Here is a 17,946-nt window from a genome sequence, read left to right as displayed (position 1 = left end):
TATTCCCCATGCTGTTCTAAACTATTTTTTGTTCTAAAAGCTAAAGTTATGTAGATACTGTACCTAAATTAGTTTCTTTGAGACTACCACAGATACAAGTTACGGTGAAATTAAAGAGTCTCAAAAAGGAGAAATATTCCTTCCACAGAAAACTTCCCTCTCTTTTTTCAACGTATGTTATACAAGTTGATTTGTAACAACTCACACAGAGTTTTCATTTAAAAAATACTCTAGAAAAATGTGATCACTCTAAAAGCAATTTACAAATGTGCTGTGGTCTAGCTTGCATTATTTTGTCTTGCATCTTATTTATATATAGATTTCTTGGTAAAAAGCCAAGCCTCTCAAATGGAAAATTATAACCATAATAAACTAAGTTAAAATCAATTCAACATTTTCTCAATTTTAAAATGGTATGGTCCACATCAGCCTCCATTCCTACAGCTGTTGCCAGACCCCAGGGGCCTCTTTTGTCCCTTTACCCTCACCATAACTAATGTGAGGGAGCCATGGAGTGAAGCGATCTCTCCCCACAATTGCTGATGCTGTATTACAGACTCTTATTTGGGGGGTATCTTTACATGTATTTAAATGAGTGAGAGAGGTGGTTTCTCTCTCGATCAAGAGCCAGTTTGATTAATGTCATAGTTGGTTGATGTATTCTAGGCAGCTAATCTTGGGGATTATTAGATAATTATTTTGGGGATAACCCTTTTTGTAATTCCTCAGTTTGCTCTCCCTGGTTGAAAGGAGATGCCACTCTTCATTCTTTATTTTTTAATTCTCTTTTGATTATTGCTTTTATAAAACTAACAAAGCACAAACAGAAACATCCATATAGCGCTAATGTACCAAAGTAGAACTATTAATGGCTGTTGGAACCAACTGGCATCAGAAATGGACTGGGAAGCAATGGAGGGACCACAAGACAGATTTGATGTGTTCACAGCAGCCTAAGCCACTATCTACAATTTTCATAGTGTTTTTATAACAGCGTCAGATACAAAGAATTACAGCAAATTAATCTGGAAGTGACAAATACATGAGCCTCTGGAGCCAGGCCTTTGTTGGGAAGGTACAAGAGAAAATTCAGATTAAGCTGGACATGGAAGAATGTTGTTGTTGTTGTTTTGTCCCTGATTATCCAGCCTCAACTATGTAGTCGGGCTTATTCTTTTTCACCAGATCAGCAAAGTTCTTCTTTACTGTTTCCAATCAATCTCTTTTCAGTCAGAGAGATTTCATTAGTATCAAGTTTAAAATCAAAACAGTTGATTTAAGAGCATGAATAGCTAAGAACTGGGTCAGAATTTGCACCATATGTACTCAATGGTTCTGAGAACTCTCTTTTAACATCAGCCATCCTGATTCATTCTAGTGCTGTAAAAACAAAGGGAGCCAGACTCTAAGAAGTCATTCCTTCAGAGAACATTTGGGTACAAATGGGAAACAAATTCTATAAAATGCCTGGGGATTCAAATCTCAGACAATCACGAAAAGCTCTACAATTTAAATGTCACTACTTCAACAAAAAGATCTGGAGTGCTGGAGAAAGTATGCAATTTCTTGGCTGGGCAGAACAGTCAGAGTCAAAATGAATATTTTGCCAATGTTATCTTTCTTGTTTCAAACTCTTTCTAGTGATCATCCCAGAAAAAACCCTAGCAGGAACACAGAGGATGCTGTTAGAATTAATATGGAATAAGAAAAGACTACAAGTGAGTGCAGATACTTTGTACAGAACTGCTCGAACAGAATGGAGACTCGCTAATTCAAATATTCTATAGTATTATTAAAACAAATCAAAGCAGTAGTGGATTGGGAGAGCTCTAACCCAGTCAAACACTGGATTATAGAACAACTGTGGCAATATAAACACTGCTAGGCTACCAAGGATCAATAAAATATTATGCTTTCCAGAAATTTATACACATCCTTTAGCAAAGGCTACTCTATGGGTTTGGGATAGAACTAGGGATAAGTGCTTTCCTCTTACCAATGACACCCATTTCAAAAAATCCAGATCTTAACCTAATCACAAACCAGAGAGCTTTAAAGATTGGGAGAGATGGAATACAAATAGTTGGTCACTATTCAGTAAAGAAACTTTTCTAACTTGTTTCGAACTCAAAGCTAGCTTTAACTTGACCACTTTCCCAGGGTATGACTACATTTAGTATCAACCATGATTAAGAAACAAAGGGTATGTCTACACTACGGGATTATTCCGATTTTACATAAACCGGTTTTGTGCATCTATGTACCAAGACTAGCGTCGATTTCCGGAGCTTTGCACCGTGGGTAGCTATCCCACAGCTATCCCATAGTTCCCGCAGTCTCCCCCACCGATTGGAATTCTGGGTTGAGATCCCAATGCAAAAACAGTGTCGCAGGCGATTCTGGGTAAATGTCGTCACTCAATCCTTCCTCCATGAAAGTAATGGCAGACAATCATTTCGCACCCTTTTTCCCTGGATTGCCCTGGCAGATGCCATAGCATGGCAACCATGGAGCCTGTTTTGCCTTTTGTCACTATCACCGTATATGTATTGGATGCTGCTGACAGACGCGGTACTGCAGTGCTACACAACAGCATTCATTTGCCTTTGCAAGGTAGCAGAGATGGTTACCATCCCTATTGTACTGTCTGCCATTGTAAACTGGCAATGAGATGACGGTTATCAGTCGTTCTGTACCGCCTGCCGCTGACATGGGTGCTCCTGGCTGGTCTCGCTGAGGTTGGCTGGGGGTGCGTGGACAAAAATGGGAATGACTCCCCAGGTCATTCCCTTCTTTATGTTCTGTCTAAAAATAGAGTCAGTCCTGCCTAGAATACGGGGCAAATGTACTACAGAACCAGTGTATCAGAGAACCAGAGAGCACAGCCGCTCTGTGTCAGATCCTGCAGAAATGATGAGCTGCATGCCATTCTAGGGGGTGCCCCTGCAACAACCCCACCCGTTGCCTCCCTGCTCCCCCAACCCTCTTGGGCTACCATGGCAGTGTCCCCCCATTTGTTTGATGAAGTAACAAAGAATGCAGGAATAAGAAACACTGAGTTTTTATTGAGATAAAATGAGGGGGAGGAAGCCTCCAGCTGCTGTGATAGTCCAGGCAGTATGGAATCTTTTCTTTAGACATGAAGGGGGAGAGGGCTGATGGAGCTCAGCCTCCAGTTGCTATAATGAAGACGGTTACCAGCCGTTCTGTACTATCTGCCGGGAATGACCAGGAATCATTCCCATTTTTACCCAGGTGCCCCCGGCCAACCTCACCGAGGCCTGCCAGGAGCACTCACGGGCTGATGATGAAGACAAATGTCAGTCATATTGTACCACCTGCCACTGGGAAGGGGATGCTGGTGTTCAGCACCGCAGCAACCCGTCTACCAGCAGCATGCAGCCGACATAGGGTGACATTGAAAAAAGGTGAGAAACTTTTTTTTCCCCTTTTCTTTTTTTTTCGTTGGGGGGAAGCGGGTAAATTGACGACATATACTCTGAAACACCCGGGAAAATGTTTTTGACCCTTTAGGCATTGGGAGCTCAGCCAAGAATGCAAATACTTTTTGGAGACTGGGGGGACTGTGGGATAGCTGGAGTCCTCAGTACCCCCTCCCTCCCTCCCTAAGTGTCCATTTGATTCTTTGGCTTTCCGTTACACTTGTCACATAGCACTGTGCTATGGCCTCTGTCTATTATAGCCTGGAGATTTTTTTAAATCCTTTGTCATTTCGTCTTCTGTAATGGAGCTCTGATAGAACAGATTTGTCTCCCCATACAGCGATCAGATCCAGTATCTCCTGTACGGTCCATGCTGGAGCTCTTTTTGGATTTGGGACTGCATCGCCACCCATGCTGATCAGAGCTCCATGCTGGGCAAACAGGAAATGAAATTCAAATGTTTGCGGGGCTTTTCCTGTCTACCTGGCCAGTGCATCTGAGTTCAGATTGCTTTCCAGAGCGGTCACAATGGTGCACTGTGGGATACCGCCCGGAGGCCAAAACCATTGATTTGCGGCCACACTAACCCTAATCCGACATGGCAATACCAATTTCAGTGCCACTCCTCTCATCGGGGAGGAGTACAGAGATCGGTTTAAAGAGCCCTTTATATTGATATAAAGGGCCTCGTTGTGTGGACGGGTGCAGGGTTAAATCGGTTTAACGCTGCTAAATTCGGTTTAAATGCGTAGTGTAGACCAGGCTAAAATGTTAAAACTAATCTATAATCAATGCTTGCAGACAAGTTTCCTAACTGCTCCCCCCCCCCCCAAATATCCTCATACGAAAGGACCAGGATAGACAAATTACCACAGAGGAATAGAATTTTATCTAGAAAAGAGAACAAATGACTTCAGTTTGTAGCACCATAGAAGAAAATGTTTTTAGGGTACTGTTTCAGTGGTTCCTCACGCCAGTCATGTTAAAAAATATATAGAGACTGAATGGGGATGAGTGTTGGAGAAATTTTCTTTAAAAATGACACTTTGTGCATGTATGGTAAATATGTCCTGTCATGAGAGAGTATTGGGATGCAATCTGTAATCAAATATCACAAGTGGATGGACATTTATTACTAATCCCCCATGGACTTCCTAGCAGAAATAGTTGCGCAAAAAGAAGAATGAATCTCTTATTTTCTGGTAGCTGCTTGGACACTCAAAGCATCTCACTAGAAAAGGAAAAATATTCTAATGGCAGAAAAATACGGGAGGTTGTGGTTATGGAAAAGTTAACTACCAATTACGTACCCAGCAAAATAGAGGACAAATTGATACTTAGATAATGGGGTACCGTGTATTCATTACTCAAAGTGCATTCAGCTCCAAAAAATTAGCACATCTGCCCAGTTGTTTTTTTTAATATTTGATAAACATGCCTGGTCTGTTACATGTATAATCAGAGATTTTATTCAATTTTATAAAATTAGTAGAAACGACATCATATGTGATGTAATTATCCTCATTCTGTAAAAAGGTAACACCCTGTTAAATAGGCAGATTATTCCTGTATGTTTCTTTAAATAACTCACTGTTATAATGATTATTGTTTTGTTTCTAATATTTAAATGGCAAGATTTGTAAACCTGTTAGTATTTATTAATTAAATAAAAATATTTTATAAAAAAAAAGCAAAGGGAGAACAGTTGGAAGCATGAGATAAGACCTCTTTGTGCTGGATCCATAAAAGTAGCTCTTCATGCTTGTGAAAGCAATAATCCAAAGAGAATTAAAATAAAACTGGCTTGAAACTAGTGCTTTTTTCCCTTCTCGACAGGAAGTGCAATTTTCTTGGTTATTGGCTGGATTACACTTAAATTCCAACATTAACTATTTTTTAAATAAAGTTTTTTATTTGTGCGTGAGCACTATTATTTACTAGACAAATAAAGAGAAATCTAGTGCCTTATGCTTTTCCGAGGGTAGTTATACACTGTAATTCACAATCTGATTGCTACTAAATTAAGCCCAAAGATGTTCAACAGTGAAGAGCAGATTGTTCGTCTCACATCAAAGCCAACATGAAGTGTAGTTCACATATGAACTGTGATCCCAAATCAAAAAGTATATGTATGTAAAAAAAGACTCCTATTCTGGCATCTAGTAACTTTACCTGGCATTTATCAAAATGAATGGCCACAACAAGATTTCCACCATAGAGTTTATCTTGAAAGTTTTCTGGGATTGAGGGTTCTTGTTCTGGTGGATAGCTGTGCTTTAGCCAGTCAACCCAGGACAGGCCCACAAGCGACAGGAGTTTCTCTTCACTGATTCGCCGCATTTTACTACGGAATTCTTTCACTTCAGGGTCCTGTAAGGCATCAAACTCATGGAGGCCTAAAAAGATTCAATCAAACACGGAATATTTAGTTGCATAAATATTGTATAGCTATTCCCATCCACTCACCCTTTGTTAACAGAGTTAAGACTGCTTATGTGCTTTTTTTTTTTTTAAATCAACATAATCACTAAAAACAAAGAAAATCACCAGTTAAGGCTAAATGAGCATGCCATTAGCTTCAGTTTTCTCACCTAAACATTTTTCACTTCCAAAATAGCACAGAAAATTCTAATCTCTCCAGGACAGTTTTTGTACCAGATCTGGAATTCAAATCAGTAATGCAAAGAAGAACTTTAGTCCTGCTCTAAAAGAAAACCACAATGCAATGTTAACCATGCACTCACTACCACAACCTATGTAAGATGTTACAAGATACTTAATATTTTGCACACAGCATTTTTCTACAGAATTTTTATGCCCAGAACAAAAAGTCATGCATAAAATTGGGGAGAAAAAACACACTCCATTTCTAAAAGAAAGCAGTTAAAACACTACATTTGTGTTCCTCATAACATTTTTACGTGATTATGAAGAGACTTATTAAAACTATACCAAGTCACGGCTTGAAAAGTTTTAATGTCACCTATTAGCCAGAGCCCAATTTGTTCTAGGGGCAACATCCTGGCAAGAAACCCTGCGCTCCAACCTAGCTACCAAAAAGGGGAGAGTTCCTCAGTTTCATGCCAGAGTACAGTCCCTGGATCTTACTTGTGGACTCTACCATTTTTAATAGGATTTAGATAAATAATTTTAAAGAGACATTCTGAACAAAAAATTCTAGAAGACAGAAGAGCTTGGCTTTTTCTACCTCAGAAAGCTATAAAAATGAATAATCTAAACTGAAATTCCTCCCCTTGAAGCAAAAAACAAGCAATGGTACTTCTTAAACATACAGCAGAGAATTTGGCTGCTTTGCAAATCTCCTGGACTAAGATTTTTTGTTCAGATCCACAGATGACAAAAACTTCCTAAATTGCCTAGGGAGGTTGTGGAAACTCCATCATTGGAGATTTTTAAGAGCAGCTCAGACAAACACGTGTCAGGAATGGTCTAGATCAGAGTGGGCAAACTTTTTGGCCTGAGGGCCATATCTGGGTGGGGAAATTGCATGCAGGGCCATGAATGTAGGGCTGGGGTGCGGGAGGGAGTGTAGGGTGTGGGAGAGGGTACAGTGTGCAGAAAGGGGCTCAGGGCAAGGGGTTGGGGCAGAGAAGCAGTGTGGTGTGTACGAGGGGGCTCAGGGGAGGGGGCAGGGATGCAGGAGACATGTGGCAGGGGTTTGGGGTGCAGGAGGCATGCGGCAAGGATTTGGGGTGCAGGTAGGATGCTCAGGTCAGGGAGTTGGGCTGCAGAAGGGGTTCAGGCTCTGGCCCACTGCTGCTTATCTGAAGCAGCTCTGGGGTGGCCTGCCTGCCCCGGCCCTGCGCCACTCTCAGAAGCGGCTGGCACCACATCCCTGTTGCCCCTGGAGGAGAGGGGCAGAGGGCTCTGCATTGGCCTCCCATTCCTGGCCAATGGGAGCCACATTGGGAGGTACTCACAGGCAAGGGCAGCACACACAGCCCTCTGTCATCCCTCCTCCAGGGGCAGCAGGGACACGGTGCCGGCCGCCTCCAGGAGCAGGAGGAGGCCCGTGGCACCGCGGGGCTGGCAATCCCATGAGTCGGAGATTGCCCACCCCTGGTCCAGATAATACTTAGTCCTGCCATGACTGCAGGGGATTGGACTAGATGACCACTCGAGGTCCCTTCCAGTCCTATGATTCTATGCTTATTTTGCTTAGTAAGTAAGTTTTAACTTCACTTTATTCCTGTTCATCCTTCAGAACCAGAAGAGCTGCTGAAGAGTGAACTGACTATTCTGGGTGGAGCATTCCATACAATTTTTAATTCAGTTTTGAGAGCAGAAATGTTAATGCAGTCTAGGGTAAGGACTCAATTCAACAGCAAGAACAAAAGCCTCTCCAGATCACTGCTAAATGAGAGAGCACTCCTACTCCCAGACCCCAAAAGATCGCAAAATTAAACTCTTTTACCTCCTTGCTCCCCTCCCATCCTGCAAGGCAACACATGGTAGGTAAAGCAGTGTGGCCAGACATAGCCTGAAGACATCAAGGAGAAAAGGTTTGCAAGCCACCAGTTCTCCTTCCCACAAATAATTAGGAGAAGGTAGAAGAAGAGGATGGAAAGATGGTCTGGTGGCTTACAAGAACTAATGGTGTAGCAAACAGACAAGATTACCCTAGCATTTCTCTTGGTGATTTTTGAACTAGTATAAATCTGATCCTCCAGTCAAAACCAAAAGATTAAAAATTTGCACAAACCAAATTCACTGGTGTAGCTTTGCTAAACCTATGTAAACCAAAAGCAGAAAGATCTCAGCTTTACTTCTTCAACACCTAATGAAGCAAAGGCATATACGAACATCACATTTCTCTCACTTTGAAAAATATTCTCCAAATTGTGTTAAAAGCACCTTTTGAAAACCAGGCATAGTTCATATTGGAATGAATCATTTTTCCAAAGCACAAAATAGGAGTCCAAGGCTAGCTCTGTACATAAATGTCTTGCAGAGTCATAAAAACTCAAATAATTAATCAAATAATCTTTCAGAATACTATTTTTGGAGTGTTTAAACAGACTATGTCAGTAATGGCTCCATTGTCAGTTTGAACAAACAAGCAGACAGTTTGCTGCTAAAACCTAAACAAAACTTGAAGTCTGTATAAAAGGACTAACAATTCTCCATTGTTTTGCTATGCAGTGTATGACCTCACTAGTCCCTATTTGTCTTCATTTGTATCTGCAAGTGAATAATTTGACAATGTATTTAAAGATGAAAATTCTTTACTAAAAAGGTCAAAAGCAATTCACTCATAGAGCAATGTTAAGCCTCTACAAAATAGCTTAACAGCTTTTCATTGTATGTTGAAAGATGTCTACAGTGCAACTATTAAGAAACCATGAATCATACCAAGCTAGCTGGAGCAAAAACCACCAACTACACAAAACAAGAATAGGCTTCTACTAGAGCTGTTGATTAATCACAATTAACTCACCCAATTAACTGAAAAAAATTAATGGTGATTAATCACAGATAAACAGTAAAAAGAACAGGAGTACTTGTGGCACCTTAGAGACTAACAAATTTATTTCAGCATAAACTTACATGGGCTACAGCTCACTTCTTCGGATGCATAGAATGCATTTGTTAGTCTCAAAGGTGCCACAAGTACTCCTGTTCTTTTTGCGGATACAGACTAACACGGCTACTACTCTGAAACCAGTTAAACAGTAGAATACCAATTTAAATTTATTAAAATATTTTTGGATGTTTTTCTACATTTTCAAATATATTTATTTCTATGAAAAAACAGAATATAAAGTGTTCAGTGCTTTATTTATTACAAATATTTGCACTGTAAAAAATGATAAAAAAAATTTTCAGTTCAACTCATGCAAGTACTGTAGTGCAATTTCTTTATCATGAAAGTGTAACTTACAAATGTAGATTTGTTTTTGTTAGGTAACTGCACTCAAAACCAAAACAATGTAAAACTTTAGAACCTACAAGTACACTCAGTCCTACTTGTTCAGCCAATCGCTAAGACAAACAAGTTTGTTTACACTTATGGGAGATACTGCTGCCTGCTTCTTATTTACAAAGTCACCTGAAAGTGAGAACAGGCATTTGCATGGCACACTTGTAACTGGCACTGCAAGGTATTTACATGCCAGATATGCTAAACATTCATATGCCCCTTCATGCGTCGGCCACTATTCCAGAGGACATGCTTCCATGCTGATGATGCTCATTAAAAAATAAATAATGTGTTAATTAAATTTGTGACTGAACTCCCTTGGGGAGAATTGTATGTCTCCTGTTCTGTTTTATCCACAGTCTGCCACATATTTCATATTCTAGCAGTCTTGGATGATGACCCAGCACGTTCGTTTTAAGAACACTTTTACAGCAGATTTGACATAATGCAAAGAAGGTGTCAATTTGAGATTTCTAAAAATAGCTACAGCACTGGACCCAAGGTTTAAGAATCTGAAGTGCCATCCAAAATCTGAGAGGGACAAGGTACGGAGCTTGCTTTCAAAAGTCTTAAAAGAGAAACACTCAGATGCAGAAACTACAGAACCCGAAGCATCAAAATATTGAATCAACTTTCTGCTGGTGGCATCTGACTCAGATGATGAAAATGAACATGTGTCAGTCTACTCTGCTTTGGATTGTTATTAAGCAGAACCCATCATCAGCATGGATGCATGCTCTCTGGTAGAGCCATCCCTTGGGTAGGGCAAATTGGGACTACCGCTCTAGGCCCTGCACTTTGGGGGGCCCCGCAGAATGGTGTGATTGGCCGGCGCAGTCGGTCCCGGAAGAGATGAATCCATCATTTCTGCTCCAGGCCCCGCATCCCGTTAGGGACAGCCCTGTATGTCTGGAATAGTGGTTGAAGCATGAAGGGACATGTGAATCTTTAGCGCATCTGGCATGTAAATATCTTGTGACACCAGCTACAACAGTGCCATGCAAATGTCTGTTTTTACTTTCAGGTGACATTGTAAACAAGAAGCAGGCAGCATTATCTCCTGCAAATTGTAAGCAAACTTGTTTGTCTGAGCAACTGGCTGAAGTAGGACTGAGTGGACTTGTCGGCTCTAAAGTTCTACATTGTTTTATTTCTGAATGCAGGGTTTTTTTGTACATAATTCTACATTTGTAAGTTCAACTTTCATGACATGACAAAGATTGCACTACAGTACTTGTATTAGGTAAACTGAAAAATACTGTTTGTTTTGTTTTTTACAGTGTAAATATTTGTAATAAAATATAAAAAGTGAGCACTGTACACTTTGTATTCTGTGTTTTAATTGAAGTCAATATATTTGAAAATGTAGAAATTATCCAAAAATATTTAATAGCAATTAGAGTTTTTAATTGCTTGACAGCCCTATTTACTACCTTCTTACACACATTAGGATCCTTATCGTAACACCCTTCACCACAGAATACTTTTTTCTGATCACTAATTATCCATTGCATTCTACCATTAACTTGATAACACTGGTCTTAGAATTCCAATAGCCATAGTGTCATGTACTGACGTATGACAGACTGAAGTTTAAAATTCCCCTAAAAGAGATTCTTACTTTGATTAAGGACCAGCCCCAACAGGATCCAAAAGGAGTTCTATCTAGCCTTCCTAGTTAGGTTTTGGCGGAGAAAGAAGGATACAACTAAACAGGCCTTTAAAATCAACTCAGGTGTTAGGAATGTCTTTGGAGGTAGGCCCTTGATCTTCTGTTTCAGACAGATGTTAATGTGATATAGAAGTTCTGTACTGTGAGTTTCAAGGGGCCTCCTCTCTGGCAAGACGTATCACAAGGAAAATAAAAAACAACCACCCCCACCTCTCTCTCTCTCTCTCTCTCTCTCTCTCACACACACACACACACACACACACACACACACACTGGGAGAGCAGGAAAATATTTGTCTGTAATTCTTCTTTGAAAATCTCATGCGATTCTCAGTTATGGATCTCATGATCCCTGTGTGAAACTGGCAGAATTCCCCCTAGCCCAAAGCTTTTTGGTCCTCTGAGGCAGCAGTAGTTCAAAAATGAGCCCTGTTCTACTAATCCCTGACTATACTCTTATAAACATCAAGTCATATGCTTTTTGATTATGATTAGGCAGGAGCTACAACTATTATCACTACCATATCAGCTCTTTCATCTCTGTTCTTTTTTGGCTCTCTGCAGGAAACTCCTTGCCTGATTGTGGTCAATCAGGGACTGGCTAAGGCTGAAGTAGCTGCAGTTGGAGAAGCATGAACCGTGCAAGCAAGGAGGTCTGTGCTGAGTGCTTCTTCTGTCTCAAAAGTCAAACTTCTTTGAGCTAGGGAGTTCTGCTAAATCTCATGCTGGGAGATGGAGGCCAAGGACTGAGAACCCATTAAACATCATATCTTCAGAAAATTGATCTAAGTGGCTGTAAATGTCATGCCACTGTCATCATGAATCAGAAGTGACCTTGATTTTTATTATTTTTGTTAAATCACATTTCGAACTAGTAGTAAGGCACTTTATCCACTTCATGCCTCTTGCACTTTTCAGATGCTTCCAGCCACTTGAACTTCATTATTGTGCATTATGACTTCACCAGATACGTGCGATAATTGCTCAGAAATACACATTTATTTTTGTTAATTCTATTTATTCTGGTTACAAAAATGACCTCACTACAATTTTTGAAACTTCTAATGTTAGTATTAGAATGGTGTTTAAAAAAATTCTTAAGTTACATTTTCTATCTGCTTTAGAATGGGTAGTTCTAGAAGATAAGGGCTGAGGCAGAGATATCCTGACCTCTGTGAAACTAACTTACACAAAATAAATTCTCCCTCTCTTTTCCAAATAAAACAAAAGAGAAAAAATTCAAAATTACCTTTTCCTATAAGGACACCTATTTTGGAACCCAATTTTTCCCCTGGGTCACAGTTTCTTGTCACTAGTTTGAGGACAGGAAGAAAGGGTCTAACATCACACAACCTTCGCGTTTCATCCTCTAGTTCCTCACGTACAGCCGTCTGGTTCACACATGAGAACATATAAGAGTCAATCTCCATAAGGAGATGAAATAGAGGGTAGCTGTGTGCTTGCTTCCATAGTAGCTGCAAAGAAGAAATAGACAGACATCTATTAAGGTACCAAACGCAATGTTGAGAGTTACGTTTAAAATTTATCTTCGGAAAGTTGATATTCTTCACAATGTTAGGGCTTTACCTTAATGGTACGGTCCCATTGATTTCAGGATCAGACCATTGTGAGACACTCAGATACTACATTGGTAGGCCATATCAATATATGAGAGAGAGAGAGAGAGAGAGAGAACCGAGCACTAGAATGTGCTCCTGAATTATAGTACTGGAAAATCAACATACAGTGAAAAAACTGTATGTTTGCCAGCTTATTTAATTCTTATACGTACATACCAGTGTATTTGTTAGGCCTTGTCTTTACTGCTTAAAAAAGGTATATTTTTACCTCAGGGTAACTAAGGCATGTGAGCTACCTCCAGATAAAACCATAGTGAAGACAAGGCATAGTGGTTTTATGTGAGGCAAACTAGGAGAGGTCAGCCCCCATGGGGATGTATAATGCTGACTTCTCATAGTTTACCTGGTGGTAAAACTAACATGCCTTATCTTCATTGCATTTTTACCGGGAGAAAACTCACATGCATTGCTACCCTGAGGTAAAATTCACTTATTTTTTTTTTAAAGTAGCGAAGACAAGGCTTTAATTTAAAATAATAACAGAGCACAGACAGATCCTAGAAGCAGAGCTCCTTTGTGCTGCTCAGCAAGGTGTCACTCTCCTCCATCACTCTGGTGCTTCCCCCCATCACAACCATCTCCTTTCCCAAAAAAATTTGCAGATCATTTTTTCTCCTATTCTCATTCACAGTGAAAGATCTAGAAGATACTAGAGGGAGGGGACAGAGTATGAGCAAAGGGAAGACATGTTGAGAATTTCAAAAAATAAGACTGATAAAAATTTTTATCTATTGTTTCCATTTAATATTAATTCTTTCCACATTTCTAAAAATCACAGCTACGGACATAGGGTGGTTGGGCTAAATAACTGATACTTATAGAGGTTTCATGCTTTTTTCAGTAATTCCAATAAGTTGTGGGATTTATTTTAACCACTACGCTGAGTAAAAAAAATTCTTTACACTTTGCCAAACACATTCTCCATCAACAATTTCTTCCCATAAAAATTCAGACTAAGTCTTTTGACCAATTTTCATACCATGTATCTATTACATTTAAATTATCAATATATCAAACCAAAAGACGAACAATCAGTATTTTCATCTTATGTTTGACATACTGTAGTGTTATAGGGATAGGGTAGCTACCCTTTAAATAATTTGTGACCCCTCCAATATGTTCAGTATTTTAGAAGCCACCAGAAACCATATCAGCAGTATGGATGTAGCTAGGCCTTGCATGTTTGTGTATATTTAGTAAACATGATTATCTGTGATACAACTGTGCCCATATTTCATTTTTTGTTGTTACATAATAAACAAGAGACTGATACACTAAACGCCAGAGCCTCACTGTACTAGGTACAAACATATAAATTATATACCTGCCCAAAGGAGCTTACAACCTAAGTTTCATCTAACACAATACAGTAGAACCTGAGTTACAAACACTAGTTATAAACTGTATCAGAGGGGTAGCCGTGTTAGTCTGGATCTGTAAAAGCAGCAAAGAATCCTGTGGCACCTTATAAACTAACAGACGTTTTGGAGCATGAGCTTTCGTGGGTGAATACCCACTTCCTCAGATGCATGTAGTGGAAATTTCCAGGGGCAGGTATATATATGCTAGCAAGCAAGCTAGAGATAACGAGGTCAGTTCAATCAGGGAGGATGAGGCCTTGTTCTAGCAGTTGAGGTGTGAAAACCAAGAGAGGAGAAACTGGTTCTGTGGTTGGCAAGCCAGTCACAGTCTTTGTTCAATCCTGAGCTGATGGTGTCAAATTTGCAGATGAACTGAAGCTCAGCAGTTTCTCTTTGAAGTCTGGTCCTGAAGTTTTTTTGCTGCAGGATGGCCACCTTAAGGTCTGCTATAGTGTGGCCAGGGAGGTTGAAGTGCTCTCCTACAGGTTTTTGTATATTGCCATTCCTAATGTCTAATTTGTGTCCATTTATCCTTTTCCGTAGAGACTGTCCAGTTTGGCCGATGTACATAGCAGAGGGGCATTGCTGGCATATGATGGCGTATATTACATTGGTGGATGTGCAGGTGAATGAACCGGTGATGGTGTGGCTGATCTGGTTAGGTCCTGTGATGGTGTCGCTGGTGTGGATATGTGGGCAGAGTTGGCATCGAGGTTTGTTGCAAGGATTGGTTCCTGAGCTAGAGTTATTATGGTGTGGTGTGCAGTTACTGGTGAGAATATGTTTCAGGTTGGCAGGTTGTCTGTGGGCGAGGACTGGCCTGCCACCCAAGGCCTGTGAAAGTGTGGGATCATTGTCCAGGATGGGTTGTAGATCCCTGATGATGCGTTGGAGGGGTTTTAGCTAGGGGCTGTATGTGATGGCCAGTGGAGTCCTGTTGGTTTCTTTCTTGGGTTTGTCTTGCAGTAGGAGGCTTCTGGGTACACGTCTGGCTCTGTTGATCTGTTTCCTTATTTCCTCGTGCGGGTATTGTAGTTCTGAGAATGCTTGGTGGAGATTTTGTAGGTGTTGGTCTCTGTCTGAGGCGTTAGAGCAGATGTGGTTGTACCTCAGTGCTTGGGCTGTAGACAATGGATCGTGTGATGTGTCCGGGATGGAAGCTGGAGGCATGAAGGTAGGCATAGCGGTCGGTAGGTTTTCGATATAGGGTGGTGTTCATGTGACCATCACTTATTTGCACCGTGGTGTCTAGAAAGTGGACCTCTAGTGTAGATTGGTCCAGGCTGAGGCTGATGGTAGGGTGGAAGCTGTTGAAATCGTGATGGAATTTTTCCAGAGTCTCCTTCCCATGGGTCCAGACGATGAAGATGTCATCAATGTAGCGTAGGTAGAGAAGGGGCGTGAGTGGACGAGAGCTGAGGAAGCGTTGTTCCATGTCGGCCATAAACTGAACGGTCACCCAAACACCTCATTTAGAACCACAAGTATGCAATCAGGCAGCAGCAGAGACAAAAAAAAAAAAAGCAAACAGTACAGTACTGTGTTAAATGTAAACTACTGAAAAAATAAAGGGAATGCAGAATTTTTTGTTTGCATGGTTGTAATACACTCCACATGCTTTATAAAAATGTTTGTAAATGTGAACATAACGTAACTGGAATATGCTTTATGCAAAAGGTCTCTTTAATATGGAGATATGCCTATCTCACAAAACTGGAAGGGAACTTGAAAGGTCATCAAGTCCAGCCCCCTGCCTTAACTAGCAGGACCAAGTACTGATTTTGCCCCAGATCCCTAAGTGGTCCCCTCAAGGACTGAACTCATAACCCTGGGTTTAGCAGGGCAATGCTCAAACCACTGAGTTATCCCTCCCCTAACTCCCATCCAATCTGTCTCCAAGTCCTGCCACTTATAATTCTCCATCACCAAAGTCTGCCTTTTCCTCATTATCTCTGTTTCAAAAGAACTTGTCTTGTAAGGTATCACTGTAAAGCTTATAATCTACTGAGTGTGTTCATCCTATTTGTATGCATGTATCATTCTTGTATCTGTTACTAGAAATATGAAGTATAACTCTGTAGTCCCATTGTAATTACGCAAAGTGTGGGCCATTAATGGTGGTTTGGAATCTTGCCATTGACTAACTAGGACAATTGGTTGTAAATGGCTCTGTTTACTTGCAAGCCTTCCTGTGTTCCTGTGAGTCAGTCCAGGAAGAATGGTGGCTTGGGGTCTTACAGGACATGTGTCCATGTCACCTGGTACTGGAATCCATCTTAAACCTAGTGCTTTTCCATTTAGAAGAAGAAGAAGAAGAGGTGGGAACCCAAAGAGACAAAAGATCCCCACCTTGTGCCAAAGATATCAAAGGGGGTGGAACAGAACAGAAGAGTCCGAGTCATGTGAAATCCCCTGCTTTTCACCTAAGACGCCTGCTGGAACTAACAAAGTCTGTACCAGGGGAAAGGATTGGGTCCAGACTAGGAAGGAGTCTAGATGACAGTCCCAAGGGGGTCTCTGTGACTGAACCCATCACAATGGTAACATTTCAAAACTGTATTAAGTCAATGTTCAGCTGTAAACTTATGAAAGAACAACCAGAACATTTTGTTTGGAATTACAAACATTTCAGAGTTATGAACAACCTCCCTTCCTGAGGTGTTTGTATCTCTGAGGTTGTACTGTAGATTGGTATGACAAACTGGTGGGGAGCACAAGGTAACTATGAGACTATTAGAATCAGTAGGATAAGCAATTGTCACAGGACTCCAGCTGCCTAGCCACTGTTACATTTGTAGGCACCATGACACAAATGGGTTTCAAAGAAAAATGTAGAGGACAATACAATAGTCTTTTGCAGGTAACCCACTATTCATAAGGGTCGGCATGGAAGATAAGCCCAATTTTAATCTTCCATTGTTTTTTTCTCCAGCTGAATACCACTGGAGTTACTGCTAATTTACACAAGTGCCATAACTTCAGAATCAGGCCCCCGACACTGAGTTACACTGCCCCTACTCACTTCAACATAGAAAACTAGTTAATATTTCACTGACATTCTTTAAGATTTTTTTTAAAGCAACTTTCATTTTTACACTTTCCTAAATTGCATCAATATAAGCATCGTAACAGGAAAGCTGAAATCACTGACAGAAAAGGAGTTCTGTCTCTTTAGCTACTGTTCAAGTCTTGTGTATAAAGTTTTATACCCTAGCTTTCCTAAAGCTTTTTTGGAACAAGAACTAAAGAACAAAAGAGTGTGATCTCAAAGGTATTTTAAATCTTCAGCTAAACAAAGAACCTTCAAAATGCTTCTGTTGAGCAGAGCCAGTTTTTCTATAGATTTTAAGGCCAGAAGAGACCATTAAATCATTTCGTCTAACCACCTGTATATTACAGGCCTTTAAAATTTCACGCAATATCACCTCTGTGTTGAGCCTTAATAACTTGCATTTGGTTAAAGCATATCTTCCAGAAAGGCAGTCAGTCTTGATAAGAAAACATCAAGAGATACAGGATCCCAACAATTCCCTTGGTAGTTTGTTCAAATGCACAAGTACGTTCACTGTTAAAAATCTATGCTTTATTTCTGTTTTTATGTTGTCTGGATTCAGCTTTCAGCCATCGGTTCTTGTGATGCTTTTGCTCACTAAACTAAAGAACACTTTTGTTATCTGCATTTTCTCACCGTGAAAGTATTTATACACTAATCAAATCACATCTCAATCTATTTTGATTAATTTACCAGATTGTCAGCTCTAAGTATCTCACTGGCGTTTTCTCCAGTTCTCAAAACATTTTGGGCCCTTTACTCCATCTTTTCTAGTTTTTCAATATCCTTTTAAAAATAGGAAGCAAATATGGTATTCACAAATAGGCCTCACCAGTGC

General features: G+C 40.4%; 1 protein-coding gene across 4 annotated transcripts in view; it reads right to left on the bottom strand.

The window, feature by feature from the left end:
• PIK3CB (phosphatidylinositol-4,5-bisphosphate 3-kinase catalytic subunit beta) overlaps nucleotides 1-17,946 on the bottom strand; it is a 213,577-nt gene that overhangs the window by 80,443 nt on the left and 115,188 nt on the right. For all 4 annotated transcript variants that reach the window (XM_030575228.1, XM_030575229.1, XM_030575227.1 and 1 more), the window contains 2 exons: nucleotides 12,305-12,530; nucleotides 5,616-5,839 (listed from right to left, as the gene is read on the bottom strand). In XM_030575228.1, coding sequence (XP_030431088.1) covers nucleotides 5,616-5,839; nucleotides 12,305-12,530 — 450 coding nt within the window. The remainder of the gene's footprint in view (nucleotides 1-5,615; nucleotides 5,840-12,304; nucleotides 12,531-17,946) is intronic.

Source organism: Gopherus evgoodei, chromosome 9 (assembly GCF_007399415.2).
Source record: "Gopherus evgoodei ecotype Sinaloan lineage chromosome 9, rGopEvg1_v1.p, whole genome shotgun sequence".
Lineage (NCBI taxonomy): Eukaryota > Metazoa > Chordata > Testudines > Testudinidae > Gopherus > Gopherus evgoodei.
Note: the sequence above shows the minus strand (reverse complement) of the source record. Positions and strands in the feature narration are given on the sequence as shown.